Here is a 25,203-nt window from a genome sequence, read left to right as displayed (position 1 = left end):
CGGGGCTGCCGCCTGGCCCGCCCCCGCTGCGGGCAGCCCGGGCGCCGGCCCCCGCGTCGGGCCGGGGCCGCCGCGATGGACCCTCCCGCGGGCATCGCCTGTGTCCTGCTCTGCTGCGCGCTCGCCCTGCCCGCCGGCGCCCAGCGGCGCCCCGGGGACAGAGGTAGGTCTCCGCCGGGACGCCTTCGGGGCGGCTCGCCCTGCCCCGCCGCCGCCGGCCGGTGCCCGCAGCCCGCCCGTCCCAAGTCGGGGCTCGTCGCTCCGCGGCTTTCGGCTCCCCTTGAACTTCTTCTGCGGCTACTTTTGCCGGGTTTCCAGTTGTTTCCTGCAAGCGGCAGGCGGGGACGGGGACCGGGGCAGCCGCGCCGCCGGTGGGGAAGGGACGCGGGAGCGCCCGGCAGTGACAGCGCTGCGCCGGTGCCCGCAGCCCCGCGCCGCCCGCCGCCTGCCCCGCGGAGCGGGCGAGCCCCGGCGGGCAGGGAGCGGTGCCTGGGGTTCCCCGTGCGGGATGAAACACATGGCAGCTCCTCTGCCTCCTCCTCCTCGTCCTGCCCGGGCTATCGCCTCCGTCCAAAACTCTCGGGGTTCCCGCCCGCCGAGACCGCTCCCGATCGCTGCCCGTGGCGTCCCCATCACCGCTCGACTCAAACCCGCCGCACCGGGGGTAGTTTGAGGGACGTGCCTTTGCCTTGCAGGCTTGCCACCTGCAAACCCAGCCTCTACCCCTGCCCCTGCGAGCAGTCCCGAAGTGAATCAACACTGGCCACCCGGGAACCCCCAAAGTCCCCGAGGCGACCCGGTCACTGACTGGGTGTGCAGGCATGCAGGGTCCCGGCTGGATGGGCAAAAGGGAGCGGGACCCCGCTGCAGGGGCAGGAGTGCGGGGTCCTGATGGGGTGGGGAGGCTCACGCTGCCGTTTGGTATTCTGGGGAGGAAAAGGCAAGTTTGAGTGAACTCTGCACACTTCATGCAGGTGAACCAAGTGCCTGCACAGAGTGCTGTGTCCATCTGCCTTATGTAAGTGTCTGCTGTGCTAATGAATAATGGAATAAAAATCCCGCGGCATCAGGATGTGTTTAGTTCTAGTATCTCTGTCCTCTCTTGCTTTCTCCCTGTATAGATTCAATTCTGAGGAATATAGAGGAGTACAGCCTTGTCATCCCCACCAGCACTGATTCAGAGGGCAGGTTCCTATCCCACTTGGTGTCTGGACCGCCAAAAGCACGCTTCAGGAGAGCTGTGGAGGACTTGCAACATGAAGCAGCAAATGAGCAAATATTTTACAATGTCACTGTTTTTGGAAGAGAGTTTCACTTCAGGTTGCGGCCAAACTCCAGGCTCGTGGCCCCTGGAGCAACAGTTGAGTGGCAGGAGGACTCTGAGGAGACTCATATTGAACCTCTCTATGGGAATTGCCTCTATGTTGGGGATATCACTGATCTGCCAAATGCTTCAGTTGCTATCAGCAATTGCGATGGACTGGTAAGTTACTTTTGTTATTATATCAAAGATAATTATATTAATTTCCTGCAGTCTTTAAATATAAAATGTGTGGACTGTCAGAAACTCACACCTCATATGGTAACTGTGAATGCAAATTAACTAATGTTCCCTTGTGTGGGAATAGCTGCGCTGCACCAGGCACTGCTTTACAGACAGTGGCACTAGAAGTTTGAGCACATGCTCTGAGGTAGCTACTCTGGAACAGAACAGCTGAAACCAGCATTTATGTTGATTTGTGGTAAAGTGACTTGAGGGGTCTGATGCTCTAAACCAGAGGGTTAAGTGGCAAATTCTCAGCATCCTCTTCCACTTCTCACTTCCAGCCTGCAAGGGTAAATGTTAGAAAGAGTTAACCCCAAATAATGGGCTGGGCTACCCTGAAAACAAATTTGATAGGTAAAATACAGTTTTGTCCTGGAAAATTTTAATTTATTCGGAGTCTGTTTTCTTGGATATTTCACTTGGTGAGTTTCATTGCCTAATCAAGTGATTGATGAAAAGTTGCAGAAGACTTTGTGTTTTATGAGCAAAACAGCCCCCTGTGTTACATTTTTCAAAGCTGTGTGTTTTAAAACTGGCTGCAGCTTTCTGTTCTGGAGTGCATGTTCAGCACCCAGATTATCTCTGTTTGTCCCTGACAACTGTTACACTGTCATTTGAGCTGTAATTACTGCACAGCAATTTGTTTAGTGAGAAAAGGGCTATATTTTTTTTATAATGACCAGTTTATCCAGCCTGTATTTCCTTGCTATAACCTTTAGAGTTTGTAATTTTGAGATTGCTTAAATGTAATGCATTCTGCCTCTGCATAAAGAGCCAGTAGGAGTCATTTGTATTTCTATTTATTTAGTCATAGGAAGTTGTTCGTTTGCTGTGCCAAGAAGATGACATGTATGGAGATAGTATGGTTGGCTATCTGAGAATGGAAGGGAATCAAATACTTTTCCCCTTAGTCTTTCCTTTCCTGTGGTTTCTCCTAGCCATGTGCATTCCTGTTTTGAGAAGCAAGTTTTAATGTTGCAGTTGTTTGATGTGGACAGCTGGCTGAGGGTAAGAGAAGCACCAGGACTGAGCAAGAAGAGCCATTCAGACAGCAGAGTGTGAGCCTGCAGTTCTGCCTCGGGGGGGAAGCAAAAGTTCTGTGCTCTCCCTATATCTAGCACAGATCATTTTGTGAAAGGCAAATTTACTTGCTCAAAATTTACTTGCTCTTTACTTTTAGAATGGGGGCAGAGCCAAAGCTCGTCTTCCTCGTTCGTCTGTGCTGAAAGGCGGAGGAAGATTCTGTTGATGGCTACTCCTTGCCTTGTGCTCTTCTCCTCAGCACAGGTGTTGACTGTAGGGGCAGGGGGGGAGCTTGTTCCTGCTTTCTTCCAGTGTTTGCCTGAGTGTGGCCTCCTTATATTTAGAAAAAAGAGTTATAAAATAGAACAGTAGTTAAAGCCAAAGTATGGATGAGACTCTAAAGGTCCAAGGCCTCATGTTGCATGTAAAAATGACAAAGAATGAGAATGGTTTATAAAATGAAGTGAAAATATAAATGAAAAGGCTTTATGAATTACTGCTCTTTTTGCATTTGTAACTTCTCAAATGCAAAGGAGTGAAGCCAGGCCTCAATTCAATGGCACTCATAAATGACTGGAATCCAGAAAGCTACCAGAGGAATTGTAGTTTTCAACCTGGATGCCCAACCCATGCACCTGCCTTTTCCAGTGTTCTTGTTTTCATTAGAAGAAGCTGGAGAGTTGGTCTGGGTTGGGAGGTGCCACATTCTAATCTGGATGATTTTTACGTGGAATTACAACTTCTGTGGTTCTGCTAATACATTTGGAAATGGATTACTGCTTCCTCCAGGGTGCATCTATACGGTAGATGTTGCAAGGCAGAGACGTATTTTTTTTTGCCCAAGTCACTGAAGCCTTCCTGCAGGAAGCATTGCCTCAATACCTTTAGGCTGTAAAGATTTCCCTGAGATTGTGCAGTAAATCTGTTTTGGAACAACAAATTGAACTCCAGTCCCTTGGGTAGCATGTTCCATCTCTACCCTTTCCCTCCATTTCAGTTTCTTTCTTTCTTGCAGGGTGAGAGTATAAAACAGATTATCAATAGAATTACACAAACTCCAAGAAATTATACCAGTGTTTCTCCAAAAGCCACTGCTCCCTGGACAGAAATAATAAGCAAGTAACCACAGAAGTTAATACTGCATGTATGTCTCTCCCTTTACCTTTTTATTTCTTGTTTTTGCAAGGAGTATCGAAGAGTCCTGGGAGCAATGTGTTGCCAGCAAGACAGAGACCACTGAGCTGTATGCTTTTCTTGGGTTTATTGACATTTTGGAGGTGAATAAAGACATGGACAAGGCTATTCTCAACTGTTTTTCTACACTCATTTTTTGCTTCACACCTAGTTTTCTTCAGTGGGCCCAAGTATTTCCACCACCTTTTCTAAGTTATTCTGGAGATACGGATGGTGGGGCTCCCTTACAACTGAGATGTCAAGTGACAAGTGCTAGAATTTTATGTTACAAACTTGATTAATTTAATTCCTAGTATTTATTTTTGAAGTGCTTGCTTTTGAAGATGTTTTCACATCTGTCTATGCTTCTCGTGGTCTTCCACTTTGCAGCAGCCATCAGGGCTGAAACAATACTGGTGTTGAAATGTCCTGCTTTGATCTTTACATTGCAAACTTTTCTTGACTGAATCTGGTTTAAGTCAGCAAATGCATCTACCACCTTGCCAACTTCTGATGTTATTTCCTTTGAACATCCCTTTTGGTTTGCACTGTACTGCCAACTATGTCCTTTTTTCCAGTTATTGTCTGAGAAGAGTCTGGCCGATGGAATTGGTATTGCCAGATGAGAAGTTGTTGGAAGGGATTTGCATGAAAATAGTAGATCTGTGAAGGCACTTTTGAACTGTGCTATAAATGATGATCTGCTGCCCTGACTGAGGAGATACTCATTAGTTTGGGTACTCACGGTTTTCTGTATCAGAAGTCAATGACAAAATGTATTGAGCTAAAAATCAAATCTGAGGTAGATGAAGAGAACTTCTGAAGTATGCAATCTAGGTGTGTTGTCAGAACTGAAGTGGGTCATTAAAAATCATGATTGAAGAATCAAAGTTGAAGCTAATCAATATATTTTTAACAGCTTTCTAAATTATGAATGTGATTTTTACCATATTAAAAAAAAAGTACTGTGAAAGCTTTCCCACTCAAGATAAAAACACTCTGGACAACTTTTTATCATCTTGGTTGTCCTGATAGCATTCAAATTAATTCTCCACTGAGTGGGCAGAACAAGCATGGTCAGCTCTCCATGGCCTGCAGGCTGTGGTGGAAGGTCTCGTGCTTTGAGTATGTTCTTGGTCCTTGGCCAGATTATTACTTGTGGATGCAGTTGGAGGATGAGGGAGCTGGCTGTCCTCTCCAAGGGTTGTGAAGGAGAAGTGGTTGCAGGCTGCAAAAAATGCTATAAACCAAGAAAAAGTTAGGATTATGCTAATGCTTTCAGATTATTGCTGGAACTATGGGAACTCCCTTTCTTCACTTTAGCAGATGAACTCTATATTCATTTTTAGAATATTGTAGAAGAACTGTTTTTGAATCTGGATTTCTGATTTTTGATAAATACTTCTGCAGTGCTTGAGGCAGATATGCCAAAAATATCTTCTTCAGGTTGACAGGAAGGCACTATTTGGTTGTGGAAATTCAGAGGCATAAACTCCCTCCCAGTCTCCTCATGACATTTGTAGTTTGTGAGCTAGAATGTGTACTTAGACAGGAGAAACCCAGTATCAACACCACATCTGAAGTGGATAATGAGCACATGATTAACTTAGGCTGCAGTGCAGAGTCAGATGTACTGACAGGACTGAGAAGACTGAGAATCACAACTTCATAATGAACAATCAATGTGATCTGATTGTACCCACTGAAGCAAAGGAGGGAACATCAGTTTCAGTAACACATCATGATGTCCTAGTTTGGCTCCATTAGTATAATCCTCTTCCTTTTTAAAAGTTAGAAGATCAGCTGTTCAAAAATTTCACAGTATTGTCATTAAAATGGAAAGTTATTAGACAAACATATATAGAAACAGCTTTTGAAGACATCTATGGTTGTTTGTTTTCTTAATGAGCTGTAAGCATTCCATGGCTGGGGGTACCAAGACACAGACACCTTACAAGTGCAGTGGACTTGTTTCTTCTTGTGATGAACCCGGCAGGGTTTTCTCTACAACATTTCAGTCTTTCCTGTGCTCTGTGCTAACCCTCCCAAACTGTTTGTGAGCCGCCTGCTGGCTGGCTGGCTGCTTGCCCAGACGCTATTTCTTCTAGAAATGCTTGGGACACCAGCAGTGCTTTTTCGACTCATGCCCAATGCTACAGTATCTGTAGCCCTGGGCTGACCTGGGTGGGCTTGTGGTGATCTGTTTCCCTTTCCTAACCAGTCATGGATCCTCAGGAACTGGCTGGTGCTTTGGCTGCTGTCAAAAGAAGTGCACATCTGTCAGTTGTCCCAAGACTTTGTTATGTATTATTTATATTATGAGTATTTTCTTTCCTGTTTTAAATCAGAGAACAAAACCTTTTCCCTCAGTTTTTATTTTACAGGGTTGTATGCTATAATCTAATTTCTAAGTTGTAAATGTAGACACTCAGGTTCAGATCCAGACAATGGTGTTTCCTAAGAGCAATTCCAGATACCCATGTGAAATGCCCACCTTTCTCCCCTTCCTCCTGCCACCTTCCCTGCATTCCTAAAGACATTTAGACACCTTGTGAAGCCTAGCCTTGTTTAATATAGTTCTTCTTCCCTTTAAGCATGAGCTTGAACTCTTTAAAGTTACTGAAATTTTAAGGTTATTTTCTTATATACTGTCCTGACAGAGGTGCTTTCTTGGAACTGCCCACAGAGTTGAAGGTGAATCTAACTCACCTTAGATGGAACATGTAATTTACCTGGATAAGAGGGTGAAGGAGCTGCTCACAATGAATATACCAGGAGAAGGCAGACATGCTTATATAACCGTGTTATTTTTCCTTTTAGATATCCATCTCCTGCTTTCATATGGATTTACAATTTAGTTGTGGTTCTTTTTGATCTGGTTTTTGGATTACACTGGTTTGTGATGTAGCAAAAAAGCAGAGCTCAAGGTAGCACAATATTATCTTCAAAGTCTGGTCAGGTCTAGTGCCTGACAGTTAAAACAGATGCCTGCTACAAATAATTCCAGTAATTCCTTTTCTGTATGCTAAATTCTTAGCATTTACATTATGGTGGGGTTGCATACATTTTAAGGAGATCAAAATTGGGCATATATAATCTTTTCATTTGGGAGCATTTTCTCATTAAATTAAACCAGAATCAAACCAAAGTCGCCATCTGTGGTTTTTTTTCTTTTCTTTCCCCATTTTTTTATGTAATGGCAAAACTCACTGTGGGCTTTTTGCTTTTTTGAAAAGTAGAACTGTAATACAGTGGCAGAAGAAGTGAAAATAATTTCTGTGACACAGTATAGAACAAAATGTAAAAGGCATTCTCATTAAGGAAGCAGCAGCCCTTCCTCTGCAGATGATCAGTGGGATCACCATTAACCCTTTTTCAAGGGCATTTTGAATTCAGCTGGAGTTTCCACATGGGTAAGCCAAGCATGTATGTGAATTCTAGCACAATCAGAGCCTGACTGCACATCCCCATCTACACATATAATTTAAAAGACCTGTGTTGCCTGGCAAAGCAATGGAGCTGTTTTGATGCCTAACCCTCCAGCATGTCCATGTTTTCACAGGACAGAGACTTTGCTTTGAAACCCGTTCTCTGGGTTTCTGCTGTTGATTTTCCTGGCCAGCAAGAGCCTCGTTGGACAGTCCCTTCTGCTGTGTAAATTGCACAGGCTTTCCCTTTTAAAAGTTATGGTGTGAAACACAAAGAGTGTAAACATTATGATTCAGCCTCTGACTGGAGTAAATTATCCTCTGCTGTCCTTAAAAGAGACTCTGTCATCAGTAAATACTATTTTTTTTTCTTTGCATCTTCTGTGCATGGATCATCTCACCTACATTTTATCTGAGAGCAGAGCAAGTAATTTCCTACATTATACAGGTGGACACCATCTGGACAGAGTATCCTCAGGCAGTCAAAACTGGCATCTTTGTGGTATGTTGTAGGCCTTTGGATAAAATATAAGTATTTCTTTATGTCCTATTTGACCTTGTGTTGCATGTCCTCATTGTAGTAGTGTCTCAGCTGTACTATACTCTTTGACCACACAAGAACTAATTTTCCAACCAGAATATTAAACTCTGTACATCCAAGGAAAGGTGCCTAGTGGCTCCTTCTGCTCTCCATCTTGAAAGACCCAAATATAGGAACTAATTTTGATAAGGTCATAATTAATTTCTGGGGTAAGCAGAACGTCTATTTTGAGAAGTCTGTCCCTCCTCAGCTTCCAAAGGCGTGTCCCTCAAAAAGTGCTGTTAGCTCACTTACCTGCCAGCTCGCTGCTTCCTTGTGGTGTGGCGAGGGTGCTCCCTGAGAATTCAAGACTCCTGCAAATGGCAAGGCATTACCACATTTCAAGTTAGTTACATGTTTACTTTTTGCTACAGAAGGTTAAAAAATACATTTTTTGGATCAACCAGAATCCCAGCTGTTGCATGGAGCAGAACCTTTTCTCCAGAGATCACGCTACTGTTTTATTCGACCTACTTCTAAGTACTTTTTATTTATGGTGACTGTTGCTTTGTAAGCAGGTCATGCCATTACTTAATGGCACACTAGGACATTTCTCATACTGGGTCTGATTAAAACAGAACCAGGGAGCAGGTCTTGAGTGTCTTGTAGGGGGTTGCACAACCTTGCTCTGATGTACACACCCTCCTTTTTGGATCACTGTGTCCCTTTATTGCTTTCTTTCTTCCAAAGTTTCAGTAAGTTCTCTAACACATCACATCTGGTTCCTTTAGCCCCTTTATCTGAGTGTGTTTTAAATTCATCTTTGTTTGCAGAGTCTTGACACAGCGGGTTCCCAGTTTTAATAGTCTGCAAATGAAAGGCCCACATTTCACACGCTATTTTCAGCACTGTTCTATTAAACTGTAACATTGAAAAGAAGAGTGTCCTCTTCAAGTGCAGAAGAGCACATTGCTTCCCCCTATCTAAATCACAGCTTCTGTTATAGATCTTCTGAGTTATTCCCAGGTCTCAAAATGTCTGGTACTTTCTTCAGATCCGGAGTTCTTGGAGTTGTAGGTGTGAATCTTAGCATTGATGTTTCTGCTTTTTCTTCTAAGTAACTGTTTTCTGTTTAAAGGAAGTGTTTTAAAGTAAGAATTTCCCTCAAGGAAAAGACAGAGATGCCAGTTCTCTTTGTTGAAGTCTCAAAAATCATCACGCCAGTGAAAAGTGTCCCAAGTATGTTGTTTTGAAGGTGTCATATTACAGTACAGATGAGTTTCTCTTTACACCTTGTGTGTTTTGTCTTGTGTGTACTTCTGAGAGGCTTTGAGCACTGGTGTGGGTTCCGTGGGCTGGCTGCCCTCCAAGAGGGGGAGGTTCATTTACTGAACATGCTAACTTCAGTATCATTTTATCCTCTCTAATCCCACAGAGAGAACCTGCCCTCACCACTGATTTATATCCTTGCTTCCCCCTCCCCCCAGGACTGTATCTGTTTGTTTTCCAATCTTTGCCTTTCTGGCATGGAAGTCCCATTTGTACAACTTGCTGTTACTTTTTGGTCCAGCATCCTAACTGTGTCCAAATTTTTCAGTGTTATCTTCATGTTTATATTTCTTTCTTCCTTTTAAATTGGTTTATGTAAAATTTAATACTTTACCCCGTTATTGCTGCATTTGTGACCTGTATCTTCAAAACAAAGACATAATTAATTCTTCACTTATGCATCTCTCTGTGGAGAATTCAGAGGCTGGAATTGCCCAGCGTCCCTGGTACTGTCTGACTCTTCCACCTGCAAAGTACAATGTTACCACTTTTCTTTTGATGTGGTGAGCTATAAATACAGCTGCTTTAACTTCTTTCCTACTGTCATTCCCTTTAACTTTTCCTGTAGTTGCCACCTCTGTGTCTGAATTTCATTATATGGCCAGACTGCATTTTCCCAGCATTTAACCTCTAGCCTGGTGGACCTCAGGGGACAAATTACAATCTATTTTCCACTGAAATTAAGTGTGAAGCCTACTAATCCCGTAATGAGAAAGTCAGTGGACATCATTGGTATCTGTGGATAAGAAGAGCTCCTTCTCCCTGTAACCAGATACAGCTAATGCATGCATTGAAGTTACTTCTCTTCACCAAGTGTGCTGACTATAGCTTGCTGTTATTGCCCTCTAATGAAGGTGAATGATTTCTACAGATTTTTGACGCAAGAAAACTGGAAGAAAATACCTGGCATATGGTGGCCATTTAAACTGTTTTTTGAAAAACATAAAATCAAATTATCTACCTGAGGTTTAGGGTAGCACAGAGCCACACCTTGATGTAGGCCCTGAGTCTTTAAGCCTTTATTAATGTGTTTTCTGATTTACTATCACTGTAAGAATAATGAAGTGGACGTGTGGAGAAGAACCTGCATGGCTAATGAGTAGGCTGGCTAATTAGCAGGCTGGCCAGCAGCTCTTTTCTTTTACCCCATCACTTACAATACTGACAAGAAGCAGTCCATGAAAGGGCAGGGGGGATTGAATTTTGTGAATGATACAGCAAATTTCTACAGGAGCCCTGATTGCAGCTCTCTCAGCCTGCTGCTGTACCTGCTTCCCAAGGTTGCAGGCAGTTCCTCTTTCACACCTGCCTGCTCCCTCTGTGCCCTGGGGGCTGCTGGGCTGCAGCAGCAGCTTCCAGCATGTCCGGTGGAGCTCTGGGCATGGATCAGCCCCCTCAGGCAAACCCATCCAAAGGCACTCTAACATCATGCACCCAGGATGGGCACTGCAGACTCAGGGCTACTATTGCACAATTTGGTCTATGGGAGGGATTTCTCTTTCAAGATTTCTCTTTCTGAACATGCGCTTTTTTGGCATGATTTAATGAGTATTGTAGAGTATAGAATAGAGAAAGTCAAAATAATATGTTGAGCCCAACAGGAAAGGAATGCTTTCTGTCTTGGGAGTAAAACTATTTCAAGAGCTAAACACAGTAATAAACCATTTACATTTTAATTCAAATACAGTAAAATGATACCATTTAGAAAGGAAGAGGGGAAAGCACAGATTTTACTCCAAGCACTTGCTAAATTTTTGGGTTAGATATTAGGAAAAACTTCTTCACCAAAAGGGCTGTCATTCCTTGGAACAGGCTGCTCAGGGAAGTACAGATGTGGCACCCGGGGATGTGGTTTAGTGGTGGGCTTGACAGTACTGTGTTAACAGTTGGACTTAAAGATCTTCCAAATCTTTTCCAACCTAAATGATTCTGTAGTTCTGCGATTCTAATTTCTCTGCTCTGTCCCCCATATGCAGAAGGCAGAACTAACATCCACTACCTGCCCTAAGCAGCTGCATCTTGCATTTCTCCCATGGTGAAGTGTGTGACTCCCAAGGCTGGTGTCAGGGCTGGTGCCCATGGCCATTACATCACCTGTAGGGCAAACCTGTTCCCAGGACAGAGCGCATGATTTGGAAAAAGAGCCTGCAGAAAATGCAGAGATTAACCAAGGGTAGGTGGCAGCACAGGCTGTGGTTACTGTTTTAATAGTTGGTTTATTTGTTTTAAATCATGGCTTTTGGGTAAATCATGTTCATTCAACTCATATGCAGAAGAATATACTTCTTCATTCTTCAGAGTTAAAATTGTGAGGCTTTTCTCTTTCTCTAAGCAGAGGAGCTGTGGAAGGAATGTGAGAGATGTTGTTTGGAAAGCATTCTGCAAACCAGAATGTATTTAAGAAACAGTCTTTGAGAAATAAATCACTACCTGATGATGAAGACAGCTGAACTGGGCCAAGAGTCTTTCACGTGCCAACACACTCTCTCTCACGTGACAGGAGTTATATTGGAAGCTGACAGGCTTTGAAGCTTGTAAGGGTGAAAATGTCTAAAAATGTTTGTAAACCTAAAGCAATAGCTGGATAAAATGGTGCCTTTCAGACTTCAAAACACTCTCCCTAGAACACCATGAACCTACATAAGGTCACAATCTTTTACCTATTGGGAACAACGGCAAAAAAGCAACCCCAAAACCCAGAAGCAGAAACTTTATGCCACTTCTGTTCAATACCACTAAGGACTTCAGGGATAAAGAAATTTTAGAGATGAATTTGGATTGATTTCAGATTTATAACTAAGCTTGAAATCAGAGTTTTCTAATAGTTTTAGGTTTCATTGTAAAAATGGCAAATCCACCATTCATCAGTAAACCAAAATATTTAATTCCCAAATAAATGCTAAGAGGTATCTGTCAATATTAAATTTGTTTGCAAAGTTACAGCACATTAAGCCTGACATAAGCAGCAAGTGTAAAAATGGGATTAATCAAAGGATGATTTAGTACTCTGAAAGAAGAATATGAAACTCAGTCTGGATAAGTAATAGACAAGCAAAGAAAGACAAGACAAATTACAAGATGTTTTGTATTAATTTAAATTCCTCAGTAGGAGAATGTAATGAATTTCTGTGAAAATAAAGTGCTTAGTTCACTGCAGTCAAATTAAGGCCAACAATAATTGTACGCATCTTATAAAATAGAATAGAAATGCTGGACCTATGAAAATACAGTGTAATCTTGCATTTATCTAAACAGAAAATCACACAGGAAAAAAACCATATCTGTCAATGTTTGTGTCATGATCCAGCATCATTTTGCATAAGGGTCAGGGAGGTCCCATGGCAAGTAGCTGATTTTTGGTTCTGTTCCAAAGCTGCTGAAGTGAATGTGTTGGTTTCACTGTGTCCATTTGGCTTTGTGTGGACGGGTTGATTAGCAGAGTATTTGGGACCAAAACCAGGCCATGGAGTATTCCACATCATAACCTTGTCTTTCACCTTGTTCTCCGTCCCCTGGTGCAGTGGTGGTGGGGAGGGAGGTGAGGACGAGAGGCTCAAGTGCAGCTTTTCCCATGGCTGTTTATATCCCGTGTGCTGGATGGAACAGGACAGAACTGTGTGCCTCCAAACCTGAAATAGCTCTGCTAAACCTTCTTCCCCTTCTGCCTCACACCACATCCCCACCACAGAAGAGGTGATGCATTAAGTAAGGAGGAAGGATCAGGAGAAACCCTCCAGTCCGTGCCAGAAGGATGAGGCAATTCCAGCTGCCTTGAATTTGCAGGCTCATTCTGACAGCTTTTCTGTCTCCATCTTCCTATGAAGATGAGGCCAGAAAGGAGACAGATTTTCCTGCTTTCTGAGACTGCCCTTCTTTGCTTCTGCACTGCTGGAGGCGTGGTGGTGGGACGAGCTTTCTCTGCCTAAGATGTTAGCTTTGACCTCAATAAAACTACCATCACTTGCAAAAAAGCCCCACCCAAATGCCAAATACAACCCCCCCAATAAAAACACCCAACTCATGAGAGAGAACAACATGAGAAAAACTCTAATTGCACATCTGTTCAACAGACTTTTGTGATAACTCAGCAACAGCTAATTGAAACTCCCGGATCTTAAATATGCTTTCAGCCAAACTGAAATTTACTTTCCCTGATGCTATCTCGTTTCAACTCCCCATTGCACTCTGAGGTTCTGGTGGTCAGGATTCCAACAATCTGTCACTAGATGGGAAAATTAGAAGTTGGGTCCATTCAACTATAATGAGCCAAACCTCTGTTAATCTGCATCATTGTGTCTCCATGGGTTTCTGGGGGTTTTGTCACTTTGCATTAGCTGAGGACCTGGCCTTATGTAATTAGATGTTTTCACACTCTTGTGGTGATATGCCCTCCTCCGACAGTCTGGATTACAGGCTTCCATGGTTTGAAAAGAGATACACTCCTTCTTGGGAGGCAGCAGGACACACAAGATCTGTGAATGTGTATATGCTTTCATGAGATTTCACTAGGTAACATATTCAGGATTTGTTTACATACTTGGAAATGGCAAAGTGCATTGGAAAGGGAGACCAGGAATCCCAGGATCTTTGAAGGGTCCTTGGTCTTGAATGGGCAGATGGGTTAAATACACAGCTCTGGGCACTGCTTCTTGTCACATAAAGCATAGCTCACTGAGGGCCTCGTGGCTCCCTGCCTCTGGATTGCCATTCTGACGTAATTTTTGTGACATTTTCATGTTATTATGCAAGCCTGTAGAAATCATGACAAGACTAGGAAAACTGTTGAATAAATGTGATGTTAGTAATGTGAAATTCATCTGTGATGGATATACTGAGGTCTTTGAAGGATTTAGCTGCTTCTGGCAATTTTGTGTTCCTTTTGGGTGATTCAAAGAGGTGTTTGCTTTGACTTGTGGGTTTAAGAAATATTTGTGCCTAGGTAATGTTTTTATAGTGAACTTCCAGAATGAACTCCATGCAGTCTTTAACCCAAGGTATAATTTTGGAGTATTGAATCACTGCTTGCAAGTTCTACAGTAGATTCTAGCCATCCCACTGTGGGACAGAGTAGGTTTTTTTTAATCTTTTTATTTTGTATTTGTTTATATTAAGACTGCTTTTCACTGACGTCAGAGACCTATCAGGTCAAATCTAATCCTCTATATCTCATGGTGTGCTGGCTAGATTAGCCCTAATACGTGTGTTTTCTAGTCAGTGTGGAGGCAGCTTTCACCTTGTAATGATGTCCTTCCTGAAGCTGGTTCTAGGGGATGGTTGAGCCTGTAGGTTCTCACTCCTCACCTTCACAGAGCCAGGGACCTTGTCAGCATCCCTCCTTTGCCGAGGAATGTGGAGCAAAAGGCCATGTTTGAAATTGCTGCCAAGAGGTAGTGAATTCTCTCCACCACAGTGAAGGCATTTGAATTCCAAAGCTGCACAGATTATTTGGAAGTCTACCTCCCTCCCCACTGGCTGCTGCTGGGCTGCTGGGCAGTTCTGCTCTCCTTTTCACGATCTGGAAAGACTTTCTTCACTGGGGAAAAATGCACTGTGGTTCCTGTGGAGAAGTGTAGTGCTCAGAGCAGCAAGCTGACTATCTGTGTGGGATTTGGGGGAGAGGAAGGGATGTGTCAGAAAAAAAGCCCAAAAGAAAGAGCAGTTGGAGACATCTGAGCAGCGTCAGCAGGGCAAGATGCTGAGCACTGGTGCTGGAGTGCTGAGGTGGTGAGAATAGCTTGTGAATAACCCATACAGCAGGAAGGAGCAGAAAACACTGTATTTCCTGGCAATTCACAATAGAATCCTTGCTCGGTGAATATTCTCCTTTAATGAGTAGCTCTAGAAGGGAGAATGAAGCAAGAAGTGATGTCCTCATTTATCCTCAGTGCAGGTTTGCAGGGCAGGGCTGGAATCTGACTCCATGGGAGAGCAAGAGGACGTTCCACCTCCCAGCCCAGTGCACATGTCAGTACAAGGTGAGTCAGGGCTGCCCAGAGGCACTGGGCAGATGGGAGCAGGGGGCTGGAGACATGTGCACACATCACCAACATGTCCTGGTGTGCTGCAGGACAGTCCCCTCCAGAGCTGCTGTGATTGATTGCCTGGGAAGGGTCATGGCTCCAGCCCAGAAGGGACTGAAGCACTTCTCACACTCGCCCTGAATTTTCTTCTTTCTCTATTAACATTCTGCCAAAGTTGTTTTCAAAGAAAGTTGTCCCCCAGCCTATTGTGCTGCCAGGTTGGAGTAGTGTGAAATGAAAAAAAAACATTGAAACCAACAGCACAAGTTTGGTTTTTTGTTTGGGCTTTTGAGAATTTAAAAAATGGATTCTGTGGCTCTGCTACTGAGTCAGCACTGGTTGGATGTGATTTCTGAACGTGATTTCTGTGGTCAAACTTGACACAGAACTTTGATGTTTAATGTGCCAGTCAATTAAAACATGCTTCTGTGCGAGAAATGATGTGGTGGCTTTGTGTGGCTTGCTTGGTATTGCCAAAATGGGTCAAAAGTATCAGGAGAAGGTTTAATCTCCCTGTTTACATAGTGTCATTTTGCTTGCTTTGTGGTTCATTGCTTTCTGCAGTGACTGGGGTATAGTCTAAGAGCAGGAAGCCTCCTCTCTCCTCTGTGTGACAAAAATAGCTGGTGCTCTCTCCTGCTGATTTGATTAAAGTGGTTATGGAAGTTCAGCTGTGCTGCACTAGAACTGACTGCTCTGCTGAACAGAGCTCTCCTCAGCTGGGCCCTGGCTGTCCTGATCCCACCTGGTCAGGTGTGGGTGTCTCTGGCCTACCAGCCTTAGCTGGTGAACCACATTGGTGAAGTTTTCTGCAGAGCAGCCCAACAGACCCAGTGTTGGCACAACTGTGGGGGTGCCAGAGAAAGAACAAGTGTTTGGGGCAGGACCTTTTGAACAGTTCTGTTGCCAGGTCTGTCCTCCCACAGTGAACCCTCATGTTCTGGCGCAGCACAGGAGCCCCAGGAAAAGCTTCAGGAAGGCGTCACCCTCTGCCGTGGGAAGGTTTCTCACAGTGAAGCTCTGCATACATTTAGATGCCTTCTGACACTTTAATCCGACTGGCAAAAAAAGAGCTGTCCAGCTGTTTTTATAAGATGTTCAATAATGAGGTTTACTTTAAAACGGGTAAAAACCTTAGGAAGTTTTTAAGATTGTACTCTAAAGTGTAAGATTGGTATATCTGTTCTTTTCCTAGGGGTATTTTATTTGATTCTGGTATTAAACCAGGAGTTGGTCCAAAGCCCGTTAACATAAATGAAAAGAGTTTTATTGACTTTGATGGGATTTGGATCATGCTGCACTAATTAAATAGCAAAGTATCCATTAGTAGTGAAGAAAACAGAAGAGAGGAGAGCCAAATACTGTTGTGATGAACCCTGTGAAGTTGAGTGAACTGCAGCCAAAGTCTCAGCATCTTTACAGATGAGCTTTTCCATATTTCTCTGCCTCAGTCCTTCTGACACAGATACATTGTGGATTTTTAAGAGAGCTGAATTTATAAAGATCCTTACATTTATCCTGCCTATTTACAAGTTTTCATGGACTTTATTCAATAAATATTACTTTATTCAAGGTAATAATAAGAAAAAAATGGGAAGTGAGGTGTGATGGAAGAAAAAATTATGCTTGAAACAACATTGAAATCAGGAACTAATAATTTGTACTTACTTTGCCTGAATATTCTTGTAAGACTCTTAAGGAACAAAGATTTTCTAGATTCCAAGAACAGAAAAACAGCTTTTCACTGTTACTGATGTTGTAAGTAGAAGGTAAAGGAAATGTTAATATCTTATGTGTCTAGAAGATCTGCATAAAAAGTGGGTTGCATTTTAAAAAATAAAATTTAAAAAAGCTGTTCTGGAACTGGCCAAAACCCAGTCATGTACAGACAGCTTAAAAATACAGTAATAAATGAATTTATATGGGCTGCTGGATGGATGTTAGAAGGATCTGGCATTTAAAACTCTGAAATGCTGGTCCTCCTTCCTCTTGCTGGGACCCACTTTGCCTGGGTGGCAGCAGTGGCCCTTGAATTCAGTAGCCTGCAGCCCTGCTGAGACAGGAGGTCAGCACTCACACAAAGCATTTACGGGAATTTCCCTACGACAGTGGGATGGTTGGAAAACACCCCTCATTTTAAACAAGCTGGATGTGTTGGGATTCAACTGTAACCATGTAAGCTGAGGTTTTGAGGACATGAGGAGCCCATCTGTGTTTGGCTGTCAGTTCTTCCTAGGCGTCTTTGACAACACAACCCTAAATGAGATGTTTTCTAAAAACAACTTGCTGACATTGTTTGCCTGCTGCTGCATTTACTGAAGGACAGTGCTCTCAAGCCAGTTCACAAGGTTTTTTCAATTTCAGATCTTGTCATCAGGTTTCCTAGCACCCTCTCTCTCAAACTTAGCAAAAATGAGGTTTTCCCACCTTCACTGCTCAGGTATTTATGAAGAAATGAAGTCTGCAATTTGATTCAGATTTTTGCTAAAGTTATCAAGCAAAAATGTTGATCGTGCCATGATGACACCATGACCCTATCTTCTGTGTTTATAAGCATATCTTGAACTTCTACTTCCAGAAACCATGAGGTCTTGTCACCTGCAGCTGCAGACTGGAGAATAATTTGAGTTTAATTGTAGATTAGTAGATTTGTCACTTCTGTGATGACCCAAACTCCCAAAAAAATAAATGTTCTAGTAGACTGAAATTTTCTAGAATACTCAAAATAGGAAAAGATGAAAGAATCAGTCTTAGGCCCAGCAGTTCAAATGTTCTTCTGTGCTTCCAAAAATAGTGTCAGAAATAGAACCCCATGTCCCCTTTTTATAAATCTTCTCTTTCAAATCCAGTGGATAACTAATAGAAAGTTTTCAGAAGAAAAAATAAGGACTTTATGTTTTATGTAAGAAAGATTAAGTGGAGAGGGCTTTTTTTCCCTTGAGTAGATGGGTGTGTAGGAACTGTGTTTTAGAATCAGGCTTTTCATGAGGCCTGCAGAATAAAACTGTTGTTTGGGGAATTCAAAATTGTTCTTGTGCTTGTTGGGAGGGCAGGGAATGAAGCAGAAGAGATTGGCATTGAAAAATGCCACTGCACAACAATACCCCAGAAGGGCAGGTGTCACCTTGCAACGGTAACAGGTTATAAAACAGGGCTTAGGAAGCATCTGAGAGCTGCCAGACTGCTCAAGGATGCAATTCTGCTCTTTTCTGATCAGTTCTACTCCTATATTAGTTGTATTGGCCAATGTGTATACACAGTTAAGTAAGGTTATAGAAGAGTTAAAGGTTGAACCCTTCAAAGAACATAACCATTCATTAAGGTGATTTCATTAATTATAAAAAGAAAATTAGATGGAGACTCCAGTACATGGGGATATAGAGATGGATTTGCTGTATATGAGCTTCAAAAGAAAGTCTTTCAATATAAAATTACTTTTTGCTCTGAGACAAGGGGAATAATCCAAAATATAATGCAAATGCTTTCATTATTTTTCTAAACAAAAATATTTCTGTCTGAGAACAATAGACAAACTAATTTTTCCCCATCCTAAGTCTAATTTGGCAACCAGCTAATTTGTTGGTCCAAGGTTGTTTTTTTTTTTTAATTCTTAATGTAAAATGTTGCCTTATGTTCCAGGCAATACTGCATGTGTTTCCATAGCAACCTCTTCTCATGTCTTGAACTTGTCAGCATCAACATATGACATTTTACACTATAAAGCATTTGCATGTACTGCTGCCTCTTTGGACATGAGTGAGATTTGCCAAAACTGGGTTCTTGCAGACAGTTGAAGTGAGGGAAAGGTAATGGAGTCAGATGTTCTTTGTACCTCCTACTTGTTTACAAAGAATAAGGAAATTCTTTGAGTTCTCACTGAATTCAGGCAACGGGACACAGATTCCTGCTCCCAGCTCCAAGTTCAACAACTAACTCAAAGTCTAGTTTTTCCCCTAGGACTGTTTGTCAGTGAGTTCTGTGTCTGATTCTCTGCACTGTGTGTTTTTGGGCTGTCTGGCTTTGCTCAGGTGCACCTGCTTCTCTGTACTGTGTTCAGCAGAGTTGTTCTTGACCCTGGACACGCACAGGCTTTGGACAGTGATGTACACCAGACCTCTCTCTGTTGCTCTGATACTTTTTGTTTTAAACCCGGGAATGGTGAACGCTTTTCAGGTTAAGTGCAGCCTAATCCAACTGACAGTGTATTTGCAAAACATTTGTGAAATAAAAGAACTGAAGAAGGGGACCAGAAAAGCCCTAGTCAACTTGGAGGAAATAGAAGAGGTGCTGTTCCAGTGAGCAGTAAAGAGAAATTGGTTTGACTAGCCAGACATAATTGTAAAATATTCTTTAGGAGGGAGCACTAATATAATTGTATGATATGTGCTTTTACTGCTTTCCTTTTTCTGTCTGTAGCACGGGTTGGCTGCTGATTTGATCTTCTAAAATATGTATTTGCAGATAGGGACACGCTGCCAAAAATGTGACTAATAAAAATGCCTATTGATCTCTTTTTAAAGGCTGCATTAACACTGCTCTCTGCAAGATAGTAATCACTTCTCAGTCTTTGTAGTATTTATACAGACACCCTCCTAAAGGATAGCTCTACTTTTCCAAACAGAGAGGGATACCTCTATCAGGTTTGCAAGGCAAGGTTTTGATACTGTGTGTGTGGGGACTACAGGGGTGGCCTCTGTGAGCAGCTTCTAAAATCTTCCCCTGTTCCCCACTGCCACTGGCTCCAAGATGGGCTCGCTGCTGGCCAAGGCTGAGCCCATCAGTGATGGTGGTTGTGGCTGTGGGATAACATATTTTAGAAGAAGGGGGAAAGAACTTGCAGCTGTGGTGAGAGGAGTGAGGATATGTGAGAGCAGCAGCTCTGCAGACCCCAAGGTCAGTGTAGAAGAAAGGGAGGAGGTGCTCCAGGTGCGGGAGCAGAGATTCCCCATGGTGAGGCAAGACGTCCCCATGCAGCCCATGGAGGAACACGGGGGAGCAGAGATCCACCTGCAGCCCAAGGAGGACCTCACACTGGGACTGGACAAGAGTGTGAGGAGTCCTCTCCCTGAGGAGGAAGGAGCAGCAGAGAAAATGTGTGATGAACTGACCACAACCCCCATTCCCCATCCCACTGCACCATTGTGAGGAAGGAGGCAGAGAATTCAGGAGTGAAGTTGAGCTCAGGAAGAACAGAGGGATGAGGTGGAAGGTGTTTTTAAGATTTGGTTATATTTCTCATTATTGTACTGTGATTTCATTGGTAATAAATTAAATTAATTTTCCCCAAGTCGAGTTTCGCCTGTGACAGTAATTGGGGTGTGATCTCTCCCTGTCCTTATCTCAGCCTAGAGTATTTTGTTATATTTTATCTCCTCTGTCCATCCGAGGAGGGGAGTGATGGACTGGCTTTGGTGGGCATCTGGCTTCCAGCCCATGGCCCCCCACCACAGTACCCCTCTCCTGTTTTGGCTCTCAGTGTGTATTTGGATTTATCCTTCACACGATTATGTAGGAGAGACCTGATTTATGCAGCAGGACTTGTCATGGCCTTAAACCCTCACTGCAGTGGTGCATCTCCACATAAGAATAAAAACAGGTCAATGGTTTGTTTTCCCTTGATTTATGACTTTATGGCTTCGAGCAGGAGACTCCTTTTATTGATGACTCTGTGCATTCAGATGATGTGGGTGTAGATTCTTTCCTCTGTCTTCACTGAAAATAGATATCACAGTGATGTTTAACTCTTAGGAATTGTGCTGAAGCCTTCCCCCATGCACTGCTCCTTACAGGGCGTACCTGTGCCACTCATTGGCCCAGAGACACCCATGTCCTGTGGGAGTTGTGGCCCTCTGGTACTCATTAGAGGTGATGGTTTTTCCAGGTATGGAATAAACCTTTCTCTGTGAGACCTGGGAAGAGAAGTGATGGTGGAATGAACTTTAGTGATTTGTCTAGGACTGGGCATGAAGTCTGCTCCCAAAGCAGAGCAGATACTCTTTGTGCTGAGGTAATAACTGCAACAAAAAACAGGTATAAAACTATCTGGGCACCTATCTGTCAGTATAGTGCATGAAGAGCCCATGTTTGTATTCTGGGGTGATAACTTTATCAGGAGAGATGAGAAGTAGATGCTTGAATTTCTTGTGGACTTTCTTCATAACTAATCTGATACAGTATGTTCTTGGGCCAGTGCTTTGATCCAGCTGGGATATAGCCAGAGGGAAAACAATTTCATACTTTTAGTTTGCTAATCAGGAAATGAGATAATTCATATAAAAAAATCTCTTTTTGGAAAAAGAATGGAAGCGTTCTAGTCACTTTGCAGGCATTAATTTTCAGATAAAGAATTTCTATTTTGCTTCTGAACCAACCAAATCTTTAATACAAATAATATAAAGCTTGGTGTTTTCTGTGTTCCTTAAATCCAGTTTCAGAGAAGAAAGTGGCCTTTCCTTCCTTTCAAAATACAGCTGCTCCTCTTGAAATTCTCGCTGTGTAAATGCACTTGTTGCTCTCTTCTGTTAGTTTTCTGCATCTTTTGCTCACTGGAGTGTAAAACAATAAATGGCATTATCACATCCTCTTTGGAAGACTGGGAAAGTTCTGTTCTGTTGCTGCTGAGGGAATTACTGAGTTTCAGTATTGCTTTTTATTTCCCCTGGTTTGTAAGGAATGCTACCATTTTCCAGAGTTGTTCTTACATGAACAGCTCTAAAGTGTTTGTCCCTTCCTTGATTCACTGTCTGATTTCATTCTCTTCTGCATGTTGAGGCCCAGACTAAATACAACATCACCCACTGAGATAAGGAAATTTGGGGCTTCAGTGTCCTAACATTCGTGTCTGTTGCTCTTTTCCCTTGCTGGAACTGTCACTCTGAGCTGCTGATGAGCTGCAGTTCCCCAGGTTCCTTCTGCCTGGCAGCTCCTTGAAAGATGCTGGTTCAGCATCCCTGCATAAGGAGAGGGTAAAGTTGGGGGTATGGGAGAGACAATTTTTGGATCATAAAGAGAAAGTGGTCCATCTGTGGCATATGCAGCCTCCTCCCTCAGTGGCTGTTATCTCCCTCTTTTAATCTTCTCCAGACAATAGACATGAGCTGTGTGAGGAAGAGGTAGTAAAGCATCCCTCTCTTTCCCATTTGTAGGAAATCAGTGGAAGTGGTAATGCTGTGGTGGCTCGAAAGAGGTCAGCTCGACTGAGTCCAGCAATAAGTGACTGTAGTGTTACTTTACCTTCAAAATCTAGTGGTTGCACTGTCATGGGTTAGCAAAGCATAGTCTCGGAAGTGATGTTCTTGCAAAGGGGTTCTTACAGCTCCTCTGTGACCTGACAGAACCTATCATCTGGCCAGTTTGAATATGGACAATTCATTGAGCCACTTAAAATTGTGACCGCCTCTGTGGTCCACACTTAAGAATAGACAAACTCCAGGCACAGCTCTCTCTCGTTTCTGATGCTGGCACAGGTGGCTGCAGGTCCCCGTGTGGGGGTTGGTGGGCTCAGCCCAGGCCCTGCTCGGGCCAGGCCAGGCCGGGCCACGGCCATCCTGGAGCCAATGGGCCCTGTTCCACCTGCAGAACCCCCCCACAGCCCTGCTGTGGGCAGCCAGAGCGGCCCAGCTCCCCCTCTCCAGTGCGGCCAAGATTCAGCCGAAAGCTGCACCGCTGTCCAGCAAAGATCATGTGAGCAACAGCAATAAGCAAAATTCCAGCTGCAAGGCCTGGGTGAGATTAACCCTTTTAGTGCTGTGAAGAGCTGAAAACCTGAGGGAAGAGAAAGAGGAGATGCTTAAAGCTGAAATTCTGTTGTAAAGCTATGATATATCAGAGTACCCGTTGTAATCTCATGAAGGCATGGGGGGGTGGAACGTTCAACTTGTACTTGTGAGCAAAAGCACCTGCGCTGAGATAGGCAGATGCTGAAGCAGCTGTAATTTGATGAGAAGTTTGAACAGGGAGAGATGGAAGCGATGAGGACTCTTAGTCCACATGGAAAGGGGAAGACCTCTGTTCCTAGAGATGCTCCCAGAGATAGTCCTAGAGACAAAGATGAGGAGGACCCTTTGCTCCCAGGGAAGGAGGAGGGCCTCTGTTCTTAGAGATGAAATGCTCCCAGAGATGGGTGAAGAGAACTTTTGTTTCCGAACGGCTCAACCTTAAAACTGTACCCCAGTAATTCAAGATTGGACCCTCGAAAGCAGTTGTGGGAAAAGCTGCAAGTTGGGGGAAGGGACTCACATGCGAGCAGAGAACCAACCCGGGCGGCTGTCTCATTGTGGTAATGTTTTCATAGCATGGGCAAGAGAGACTCCTCTTCCTAAATGGACTGAACAAGGTTGTTATGGAAGTGATAAACAGACTGAACATCTCAAGGGTTGTCTTTTTACATTGTCAGTGGGAGAAGGGAGGAAGGTGGGGGGAGGAGAAGAGTTCTGAAGGTGTGGTATGATTTTATTTTTTTTCTTTTCCCTCTTTTAGGTCTGTTAATGAATGTCTTTATATTCTTTCAAGTTTGGTGCCTGCTTTGCATTTCTCCTAATTCTTATCTCACAGAAGGTAAACAGTAATGAGTATTTTAGACCAAACCACTACATGCACCAATTCCGAAATTGAGAATAATTCAGTTATTTGGGACAGTACAATTAAAAGCCAACAGATGAAAGTTAATTTAACAATAATTTTCTTTTTATCAGGCATCAGGGTCATGTTTTTCTTTTTATACATCCTATATTTTAATCTTCTGCATAGACCTTACCAAGTACATATTGCTCTTTCCTTTAGAAAAAAAAGTCTTTCCAGTTTCTGGGTTAAGATTTATGGAAAATACTGAAAAAGGGAGGTTTATTGGAGTAGTCTGTGCATATCATTATATTTCTCTGTGCTTGAAACATTATATTGTACACTGGTCCAGGTACCACCTTTTGCAAAAGACAATTGATTCTTTTTGTGGAACTCACAGAAAATGAACATAAAATATTGATGAAACAAAATTTAGGCTGAATAGTTTAGACTATTGTACATTCACAATCCCTTAAATACTTATAAAATGGAATAGATTGGCAAATGATACTAGTACACCTCTAGAACATATGGGAAAAATGGGTAAAATAAGTAAATCTCTGTTACTTTCAGAACTTACAGGGAGCATAATGTCATTAAGAAAGAAAAATGCAAAACATGTGACAGCACATGCCAGACAAACCACAGTGCTCCAGCTCTCACAAGAAGCCCCCTTTTCAAGCTGTATGTGGCCTTGGCCAAAGCATTTTTTTTTTGGACTGAGAGTTTTTCATTCCTGGTTTTAAGCCAAAGGTAAGCTCTCCTCTGTGTGGAAACTTTGAATAAAACCAATTCAATAATTTTTTGGATTCTCCCTCTCATCTGGGTACCTGCCCCTTTCTCATTGCTGTGCCAATGCTGCAGCAGCTGTGAGGGCTCTGCCTTAGCTTCTTCTGGAGTGCTTTTGCACATGTTCACAAAAATATTGTTATGGTCCTTTGCCTTTTGTTTCTAATATCCACAAAAATGTTTATGATGCTGCTGATTGATCTCTTGTACAACACAAACCACAAAATCTCCTGAAGTCGTGCTGAAGCCAGCCTAAGAAAGTAGCTGAGACCCAAATCAACCCTCTCAGAAAAGTAAGAGTTTGAAACTTCCACTGATGTCAAAGGTTATGGTGGATTTTCTGAGTCTTTGTAGAGTTATGTAGGGAACTAAAAAAGATGCGTGGTACCCAGGGAAGCTTCCGCATTCACCTGAACTATGGTCTTAATTAACGATGCCAATGGGTTTAACTACCTCATTCACTGGGGCTTTGCAGATCCCACCTGCCTCTTTGGTAGGTGAATACCTTTGGATATCTTGTTATGATCCGGTTTAAACCCAGGAAAGCAAAGAAAGCTAAGTCTCTGTGTATAAACCAGAAAGAACTTAGAAGGTTCAAAATATTCCCAGAAATGAGATTAAAACCAAATGAGGTTAGATGTTGATGCCAAAAAATTGATGTATTTTATTTAATAGTAGAGAGACAGAAGGAAAGAGAGAAGAAAGAAAGAAAGAAAGAAAGAAAGAAAGAAAGAAAGAAAGAGAGAAAGAAAGAAAGAAAGAAAGAAAGAGAAAGAAAGAAAGAAAGAAAGAAAGAAAGAAAGAAAGAAAGAAAGA

General features: G+C 42.9%; 1 protein-coding gene across 1 annotated transcript in view; it reads left to right on the top strand.

Annotated features, from left to right (window-relative positions):
• Nucleotides 1–38: 38 nt before the first annotated feature.
• The window catches only part of LOC121657817 (A disintegrin and metalloproteinase with thrombospondin motifs 2-like), a 177,625-nt gene continuing 152,460 nt past the window's right edge, over nucleotides 39–25,203 (top strand). The window contains exons 1-2 of the mRNA XM_042013946.1: nucleotides 39–163; nucleotides 1,122–1,483. Coding sequence (XP_041869880.1) covers nucleotides 76–163; nucleotides 1,122–1,483 — 450 coding nt within the window. The 5' untranslated portion in view covers nucleotides 39–75. The remainder of the gene's footprint in view (nucleotides 164–1,121; nucleotides 1,484–25,203) is intronic.

The sequence above is a fragment of the Corvus kubaryi genome, unplaced genomic scaffold (assembly GCF_017639235.1).
Source record: "Corvus kubaryi isolate FWS band 111438036 unplaced genomic scaffold, C.kubaryi_AGA036_p1.0 split1-37374, whole genome shotgun sequence".
NCBI lineage: Eukaryota > Metazoa > Chordata > Aves > Passeriformes > Corvidae > Corvus > Corvus kubaryi.
The sequence above is the reverse complement of the archived record's forward strand: the minus strand, read 5'-3'. Positions and strand labels throughout refer to the sequence as shown.